This window comes from Dipodomys ordii, unplaced genomic scaffold (genome assembly GCF_000151885.1).
Source record: "Dipodomys ordii isolate 6190 unplaced genomic scaffold, Dord_2.0 Scaffold87, whole genome shotgun sequence".
NCBI classification, from domain to species: Eukaryota; Metazoa; Chordata; class Mammalia; order Rodentia; family Heteromyidae; genus Dipodomys; species Dipodomys ordii.
This window is the reverse complement of record NW_012267303.1, coordinates 955,110-964,382: the sequence shown is the minus strand read 5'-3', so window position 1 is coordinate 964,382 and position 9,273 is coordinate 955,110. Positions and strand designations below refer to the sequence as shown.

General features: G+C 59.5%; 1 protein-coding gene across 1 annotated transcript in view; it reads left to right on the top strand.

Moving 5' to 3' along the window:
• Celsr1 (cadherin, EGF LAG seven-pass G-type receptor 1) overlaps positions 1-9,273 on the top strand; it is a 120,979-nt gene that overhangs the window by 58,963 nt on the left and 52,743 nt on the right. Inside the window, exons 6-8 of the mRNA XM_013025720.1 lie at positions 1,958-2,180; positions 6,627-6,742; positions 7,727-7,815. Coding sequence (XP_012881174.1) covers positions 1,958-2,180; positions 6,627-6,742; positions 7,727-7,815 — 428 coding nt within the window. The remainder of the gene's footprint in view (positions 1-1,957; positions 2,181-6,626; positions 6,743-7,726; positions 7,816-9,273) is intronic.

Genomic DNA, 9,273 nt, shown 5'->3' with positions numbered 1-9,273 from the left:
GGGTGGCTGTGAGGAATGGGTGGGGGTGAGAGGTGGGACGGGAGGTGGGCAGCCGTGAGGGGGCGGGGCAGGAGGTGAGGTGTTCTGGCCTTGTCACTTCCAAGCAGAACACTAAGATGCAGAGGACGCACCATGTTCATTTTGAATAAGCACTAGAGCAGGCAAGCTAAGGCTGGGCACGGGAGGCTGAGGCAGGAGGTCAGCAGGAGGAGGATAATTTGGGCTACATAGTCAGACTCTGTCTCAGAAAAAGAGAAAAGAAGAAGTACACAAATCTGAAATATAAACAACTAAAAGAACAATAATAATCTTAGCCAGGAGCTGGAGGCTCCTGGGATAATCCTAGCTATGTAGAAGGCTGAGATCTGAAGATTGTGGTTTGAAGCCAACCAGGGTGGAAAAGTCCATGAGACTCACCAACTAACCAGCAAAAAAGTGGAGATGTAACTCAAGAGGTAAAGCAAGCAAACCAGGTCCTGACTCCAGGTCTGGAGCCCTGTGTTCATGCCTTAGTACCAGCACACACAAATAATAATAGAAAAAACAACATAAACCTTGATAGTGAACAACTCAAAAACATACATTTCACTCAAACAGCATCTCTTGCTGGGCATAGTGGTTCATGTCTGAAATCCCAGCACTCTGTGCACCAGTAGGATAATAAGTTCAAGGCCATCCAGAGCTATACAGTAGCTGTCTCTTGTGATGATGATGATGATGATGATTATGGTAACAATAATAACAGTAAAAGTAGTGTCTCCTCCGAGTGTTGCAGGAGAAAACTAAAGGCATAGGGCTTGCTAAGTTTGGCCTAGATTCTTTACCGTGAATAAGATAATTTGGAGAATGAGTACTATCATCTCTACATCCTGTTCAGCACTGTGACGTTGGCAGCTTGGAGCTGGCTGGGTGGAGGCATCTGCTGGGCTGTAGAGTATCTGCCCCCTGACCCCCTGGACACCTCACCCCTGCCCCAAGGTGACAGGCTCTGTGGCTTATTCGTGGACACTGGGCCAGGCCCTCCGGGGTCTCACAGGTCTTAGAGGAAGAAGGTACCAGAACCCATAGGTGAGGCCCTGTCCGTCTGTCCTAATTTACCTGAAGCCTGGTGCTGATACTTTTCTAGAAGTGCGTGTGTTTAGCATGAAGCCAGTTCTTCATTGTGTGAAGCCTTTGCGCCCAACACGTGCTCCTAGCCCAGGTGTGAGCGTTGCTGTTGCCTGGAGACTGGGGAAGCGCTGGCGTGCACTGACTTCATCCTGCAAGCATTTACCGGGGCTGCGGCACAGCGCACATCCCAAGGCCCCCTCCCCGCAGTGCACCACCCGCCAGAGGCCCTCTCTGTGCCGGATGGTTCCATACTTGGCCCTCGGCTGCAGCTGTCCTCGCAGTGCCGGGGGGGGGGGGCAGCAGCACCCTGCACGGGTGGATGGGAGGTGGGGGAGGCCCCAGGCCTGGGTCTGGGGCTTTCAGCCTGCTGTGGAGCATGGAAGCTTCCTGAACGGGTGTGGCCCAGAGGAGGTCAGGCGTGGCGAGGAGACACACGGTGGCTGTGTTGGTCCCTGTCATTCCTAATGGTGGCCCCCGGAGTCCCTGGGACCCCAGCACCCTGGGTGGAGAGGTGAGCGTGGGCCGAGGGAGCTGGGCCTTGCTGGAGGACCCACCAGGACCCGGGTCCTCATGGGTCAGGGTGGGTTCTGAGCCAGGGAGACCAAGGCACACAGCAACCAGCATTCTGTCTCCGGCAGCCTGGACAGGTTGGTGAGGTGGCGGATAGGAGCAGTCAGTTCGGAGGTGGTCTGGGTCTTGGGAGGTGGTTAGGGGGATGGAGGGGGCTCTGAGAGGTGAGAGCTGCCCCCTGGACGGCCCCAGCGTCCAGCAGGCCCACCTCCCCCCAGCACCGCCGGCTGTGTGTCCAGCGGCCGGGGTGTGGTCAAGCGACCCTTCTCATCCCCAGGGGACCACTGCCAGGTGAACGTCCGCTCGGGCCGCTGCGCCAACGGAGTGTGCAAGAACGGGGGCACGTGCGTGAACCTGCTGATCGGCGGCTTTCACTGCATGTGCCCGCCCGGCGAGTACGAGCGGCCCTTCTGCGAGGTCAGCACGCGCAGCTTCCCGCCACGGTCCTTCGTCACCTTCCGGGGCCTGCGGCAGCGCTTCCACTTCACCATCTCCCTCACGTGAGTGCACCCGCCACCAGGCCGCCGCTGTGCAGGCTGGGTGCCACGCAGGCCACCGCCACGCAGGCCGGGCGCCATGCAGGCCACCACCACGCAGGCCACCGCCACGCAGGCCGGGCACCACGCAGGCTGCCGCCACCACGCAGGCCGGGCACTACGCAGGCTGCCGCCACCACGCAGGCCGGGTACAGGAAGTGCTCAGGCGTGGGTACTGCTCAGCCATGGGTACTGCTCAGCCGTGGGTACTGCTCAGGTGTGGGTACTGCTCAGCCATGGGTACTGCCCAGGCATGGGTACTGCTCAGGCATGGGTACTGCTCGGGCATGGGTACTGCTCATGCATGGGTACTGCTCAGGCGTGGACATCGTGGGCATCAGGGCCCCTCACAGCAGCTCATTGTCCCAGATCGCCACACGAGTGCCATCTGGGGGCACGGGTGGGTGAGTAGGCCAGGCCAGCACAGCGTGTAGGCTCCAGGCCCTGGACAACAGCCTGGTGACAGCAGAGCCGGTGCCAAAGGGGGGCTTCCACGTGCGGCCTGGGGGACAGCCAGGTCCAGCCTGGGAGCTGGCCACCATGTTCCATCCCACCTGCCAACCTGCGGCCACCGCTGATGTCAGGAGGCCGGAGGGGCAGGGCGGGAGACCCGCAGGCTCAGGAACCAGGCCTGAGGTGCGGGTGTCCCCAGGGCTAGCGGGGCCCCCCAGGGCTAGCGGGGGCCCCCAGGGCTAGCGGGGGCCCCCAGGGCTAGCGGGGGCCCCCAGGGCTAGCTGCTGTCCCTCCCGGCGCTGGTCCCACCTGAACGGAGCCACCGGCCAGTTGTACACTGGGTAATTGTTAATATTTCCACAGTTCATCCTACTAGGAGAGTGGATGCAAGTAAAATTCCTTTCTTTCTTTCTTTTTTCGGTCGGTCGTGGGGCTTGAACTCTGGGCCTGGGTGCTGTTGCTCAGCTCTTCAGCTCAAGGCGAGTGTGCTATAACTTGAGCCACAGCGCCACTTCCGATTTTCTTTTTTTTTTTTTGCTTCAGACATTTTTTTCAAGCCTCAGGGCTTGAACTCAGGGCCTGGGCACTGTCCTTGAGCTTCTTTTCCTCAAGGCTAATACTCTATCACTTGAGCCACAGCACCACTTCTGGCTTTTTCTGTGTATGTGGTGCTGAGGAATCGAACCCAGGGCTTCATGCATGCTAGGCAAGCACTCTACCACTAAGCCACCTTCCCAGCCCCACTTCTGGTTTTCTGGTGGTTAGAGATAAGAGTCTCATGGGCTTTCTTGCCCAGTCTGGCTTTGAACCTTGATCCTCAGATCTCAGCCTCCTGAGTAGCTAGGATTACAAGTGTAGCCACCAGTGCCTGGCTTATTTTTTTTTTTTTTTGGTCCCAGTACTGGGGCTTGAACTCAGGACCTGGGAATTATCCCTTAGCTTTTCAACTCAAGGCTGGCATTCTACCACTTAAGCCACAGCTTCACTTCAGCTTTTTGCTGATGAATTGGAAATAGAAATTTCATAGACTTTCTTGCCTGGTCTGGCTTTGAACCAAGATTTTCAGATCTCAGCCTTCTGAGTAGTTAGGATTACAGGCATAAGCCGCTGATGCCTGGCTAGATGTAACTAAAAATTTTTTAGTCCGAAAAAAATTTCAGTCTCTTATTCACATATGATTTGAGACTGTCTCTGTCTCTGTCTCTGTCTCAAATTAGCTGAGAGTTGATCAATCTTACTAATTTTTTCTGACAACCAGCTTTTTGTTTCACGGACTCTTTCGTCATTCACATGTGAAAGACTTCCATCGGGTCGAGCTTTCTGAGACCTGCGTGCATCTGATGTGTCTGTTCCTCGTCTGGGGTGCCAGTCTGGGGATTGCGGTCCTGGGGGGTGTGCACTGTTTCTCTGTCCCCCGGCCTGGCTCTTCCTGAGCTGCCTGCTGAAGGGCGTGCCCCGGGGACCTGGCCCTGCCACACAGCAGGGACTTTCTGGCTGTGGACAGCCCACTCCTCTGCCTTGTTTCCATCAGACTGGCATAGTGGGAAGATCGGAGCATGGCCGGTGGTGCCTTTTCTTTTCCCCACTCTCTTGTCAGATGGCCAGTGTTGACCCTTCCCCAAAGTGGCGTGTCAGGCCCCGCAGGGCCCAGGTCTCTGCTGTGCTTGGGCCGGGGCGGTCCCCGGTCTGGCCAGAGATGGTTGTCATGGCATCTGTCTCCAACACAAGGGCTCTGCTAGGGGCTGCCCAGCTCTGCGGGCCCTGTGGGGCTTGCTGTTGGAAACAGAGGGCTTCTGCGAGTCCTTGTCCACCCCCCCTCCCAACACACATTGGGTCAGGAGTCTCTGGGGACTGCATCTGGACCAGGTGATGGTGGCAGGTGTCCTGAGAGCCTTGGGCAGGTGGTTTTGTCAGACAGAAGCCGTGTGTTGGCCACAGCCCCCGGGGGGAGCGTTGGTGGCCCTCAGCTGCAGGAGGGACCCCACCGGAGGCCAGCCTTCGAGGTCCGGTCATCCTGGCGCCGGAGGAGGAGAAGGGAGCCTGCTGGCTCACCCAGGGCGCACGCTCGGGACCACAATGCTGAACTCAACGTCCGCCCACTGGTTTTGTAAGGTTACGAATAATTTCCCTCACCTGGGCCAACTCCAAAAACAAAATCATCCAAGTCCCCGCCCCTGCCCCGGCGTGGAGCAGGTGTCCAAGGCTGCAGGGCCAGGCCTGGGGGGCCCTGGGCCGCTTTCCCAGCCGGCCCCCGTTTCTAGTTTCTGTTTGCCCAGTGACTGGCTCCAGCCGGCCCCACCCCCCCACTCTTTGTCCCTCCAGCCTCAGTTTCTGATTTCCTCTCATCTGCTTATTTGCATCTTCCAGCCCCGCCCCTGGGCTGGCCTTCTTGATTTCTTGAGGATGGTGCTCACAGGAGCCAGTAAAGCCCGCCCTGCCAACGCTTCCCGCTGCTGGGGCCCAAAAGCAACTTGCAAGATGAAATCTAAGGGGAGGCTCCTGTGTGGGCCTGGCGTGGTGCGGCCTGGCCTGGCCCGCTCACTCCGAAGCATTTCCTCCCCACTCAGGCCTGGGACAACAGAGGGCAGCCTGCCGTGGGGCGCTGGTTCTGCCGGCTGGGAATGGAGCTGGGGAGAGGCCGGCGCAGGGCCAGTGCCCGGGCGGCTGGCGAGCAGGGTGGGTCTGAGACCCCTCGGCCCCTGGGGCTCTGGGAACTTACGTCTCCAGGACCATAGGGGGTGGGGATCCTGACAAGGTGATTATGTTTTTTCAGAACTAGTTGGGTTCTGTCTGGGCTTGGGTGTAGCTCAGCGGCAACGCACTTGCCTAGCAAGTGCAGCGTCCTGGGTTCGATCCCCTAAACCAAGAAAGAAAAAAAATACAGTTATTTTTTTAAAAACCTAGATTTTTTTCAGTGCTGAGGTTTAAACGTGGAGATGCACCCTCCCCAGGCAGGGACTCTTCCCCTTGAGCCACGCGCTCAGCCTTTTTTGCTTTCATTGTTTTCTTCAGATACAGCCTCAAGATTTTGCCTGGGGTCGACCTCGCACAAACCACCGCTGCATCTGGTCCAGCTTATTTGCTGGGATGGGGGTCTCACTAACTTTTTGCCCAGGCTCACCTTGGATTTCTGCCTCCTGAGTAACGGGTTACAGGAGTGAGCCACCAGGCCCAGCCAGGTTTATTTTTTAGGTGCTAGAGCTTGAACTTGAGGCCTAGTGCTTGCTAGGCAGAGTCTGTAGACTTGAGCCATGGCCCCAGCCCTGAGTAAGTTGGGGGGTTTTTTCACTCTGGATATTTAAAAGACCTGCAGTCAGTCCATTTCCGTATGTCTGCCTCAGCACATCTTCATTATGAGGGAGTGTGCGCCAGACCTGGCCCTGGGCTGAGTCACGATCCTGCCCCTACAGAAACTGCTCTTAGAACTTCAGAAATGAGTGGGATGATGGAGAGGCTGATGGAGCCAGGAAAGAAAATTAGTGAAAGGGAGTTAGAGGAGATGTTGTTGGATTGCCGGGGAAGATTGCCATGGACAGGGGACAGCAGGTGCAAAGGCCCTGGGGTCTTTTCACCGCACATTGGGCGCAAAAAGACTGTCGTGTGCCTGGAGTGGTGGCCAGAGCCAGGTGGACAAGAGGTGGTCCTTGGACACCAGCAGCCCTGCGTGAGCAGCGGCCACACCCCGGCCCTGAGGACCTGCGTGGACACCACGCGTCTCACTCCCGAGACATGGGGCATCGTAATCTCACATCCCACCAGTTTCCCCTGAGGGTTGTGGTTGATGGAGCGTCACCTTGGGCGTGCACGTGCGCACGCGCGTGTGAGAGAGAGAGAATGGTGCCCAAGACGAGGGTGTTTCCTGGCCCAGGCCCGTGTGCTCCCGGGAGCTGCCCCTCTGCCCCCCGACGGCCCCAGGACCCCGGGTCTCACAGTGTTACATGGGTCCCCTGCCCACAGGTTTGCTACGCAGGAGAGGAATGCGCTGCTGCTGTACAACGGCCGCTTCAATGAGAAGCACGACTTCATCGCCCTGGAGATTGTGGAGGAGCAGGTGCAGCTCACCTTCTCTGCAGGTGGGCCTCCCGCCGGACCGAGACGGGGGCCTCGCTGTGCGGGTCACCGTCTGCATGTTTGAACACCCGAGCTGCTTCTCCTTAGCCTCCACATTCTAAGGCCAAGAATCTGCCCAGCAGAAGATTCCAGAAGGCACAAAGATGTTCCCTGCAGTGTTATCTGCAGCAGTGAGACCAGGAGTGCAGAACTGCCGTTTCCCCAGAGTTGAGAGTCGTTCTATAAAGGGTCGTATACTCTTTTTTGCTCAGGGCTGGTTGAGCCAGGCCTCCGCTCTCGCATTTGAGCAGGTGGAGTCTTGTGAATTTTTCTGCCTGGGCTGGCTTTGCACCGTGATCCTCTAGATCACAGCCTTCTGAGTGGGATTACACTCGGCTAGTTTTCTTTTTCCGTGCTGAAGCTAGGACCCAGCCTTGTGCATGGTAGGCGAGCGTTGTACCCCTTAGCTACCGTCAACGCCCCGAAGGCTAAAAACATCAACAAAGACACTGAGGGTACTGCCATGGCCGTTAGGCCGCAGCGTCTGTGGGGTTGTCCGCCATTCCCATCTGTGTGGTTCTGGCACACATGATCACTGCCACCTAGCTTTCTGTCACCGTAACAAAGTACCTCAGATCAACAGTTTATGAAGAGGAGAGGTTTGGGCGCCGCATGGGCGGTTGGTGCCCAGCTGGAGGTCCCCTGCGGTCCCAGCCTGGTACAAACCCTTCCTGTCACAGTCTCCATCTTTACAAGGAGGAACAAGGGTTGTATTGGTAACTAGAAAGACTCAGGACTGGGGCCCAGTGAGCCACGACCTGCTCCAGCGGGTGAGGGCCGAGAGTCAGCGTCCCTGGCCCGGAGGCGGGGGGTGGGGAACGGGTCACCACAGGGGCCATGTGGAGGAAGGGGGGACCCGGGCGGGCTGGGAGCAAGGTGTCCAGCCTGATCCTCAGCCCCGCCCGCCTTACGCGGCCGTTTCTCTCTGGGTCTTCCTCCCTCTGCAGGGGAGACAACGACCACCGTGGTGCCCGTGGTCCCCGGAGGCGTGAGCGACGGGCGGTGGCACTCGGTGCTGGTGCATTACTATAACAAGGTAGGACCGCCGCGCCGCCCTCCCCCAGCAGCGGCTCCAGCTGGGACACGTGTGCGTGAAATGTCGGAGCACAGGCCGTTGGGACTGGTCTGGGAAGGGTGTGGCCATGGGGGGGTCCCGGGGCCCCCGACCCTGCACGGAGGCTGGGAGGCCAAGGCAGGGACTGGAGGTGGCGCAGCTGCTCCACGGAGCCGCCCAGACGGAAGCACCGGGCCGCTGTGGCTCTGCCCAGAGCATCTGGACGGGTCCCGTGGGGCGGACGCTCCGACCTTGGGCGCACCGTCCAGTCAGAGCACGGATGCCCCAGGCCAGGACACCCTCCCTGCGCCTGGCTGTGTCCACCTCCGAGCCCCGGCCTGTCCCCGGGCCCTGTGCCAGCGTGCTTCCAGCGTGGCAGCCAGGGCGTCCCGGGACTGCCAGCGACAGTCCCCCCTGTGGTGTCGCGCACACAGGCCCGCTGCATTGCCGGTAGCATGCGGGGTGGGGGCGGGGCGGTGCCCGCCTCCCTCCCCACATCACGGCCCTCCGGAAACATCTGGAGCCCCGCAGCAGTGTGCCCCGCTGGGTCAGGGCCCCCGTGGTTGATATCTCTGTCCAGCTGCTAATGCGCTCCCTCAGCCCTGGCTCTGAACACCAGAAGTGCCAGCCAGGCCCTGCCGGCCCTTCCCACCTGGACACAGCTCGGAGGAGCTGTGATGCTGGGGTGCACCCGTGGGAAGGGGGGCGTCCTGTGGAAAGGCAGGCTTGCATTCACCGCCACGCAGATGCGGGTGGATCATGGGACTCCGTGCTTCCGTTTCCAGGCCGAGTCCCTTCTGCAGCCCCTGAATGAAGCCCTGAGCCAGCATTGGGTCTTTGCCCAGCTGTTTCCCTGTTTTGCCAGAGGGAATGTAAGGGAGGAAGCCAACCAGGGCCTCTAACATCCCTGCCTCCAGGGCCTCTAACATCCCTGCCTCCAGGGCCTCTAACATCCCTGCCTCCAGGGCCTCTTACATCCCTGCCTCCAGGCTGCGGTTTGAACTGGCAGAGCAGGGAGGGACACGCGCAGAGAACAGGTGTCTCTGCAGCACCCCAGGGAGTGCTCCTGCCAGCCCTGGGGTTGGCGCTGAGGCTGCCCTCGAGCCGCCAGCCGGCGCAGGCCCGGTCAGCTCGGGAGCACTTCCGAGAGGGGGGGGGCAGCGGCCTGAGGTCAGGATGCCACCAGAGTCGGCTGTGGAGGTGATCTTCCGGAGTCGGCTGTGGAGGTGATCTTCCGGAGTCGGCTGTGGAGGTGATCTTCCGGAGTCGGCTGTGGAGGTGATCTTCCGGAGGTCCCTGGCCCTGCGGGACTGCTGTGTTGTCATCAGTGCCTTCTCTGTTCCTCCGCTGTGTGGCTCCGGGGATGAGGGCAGAGGTGGTTGGGGGCGCTGAGGAGCAGCCTGGGGAGCTCTCGGGGAACTTTCCTGGCCTTCTCCTCTC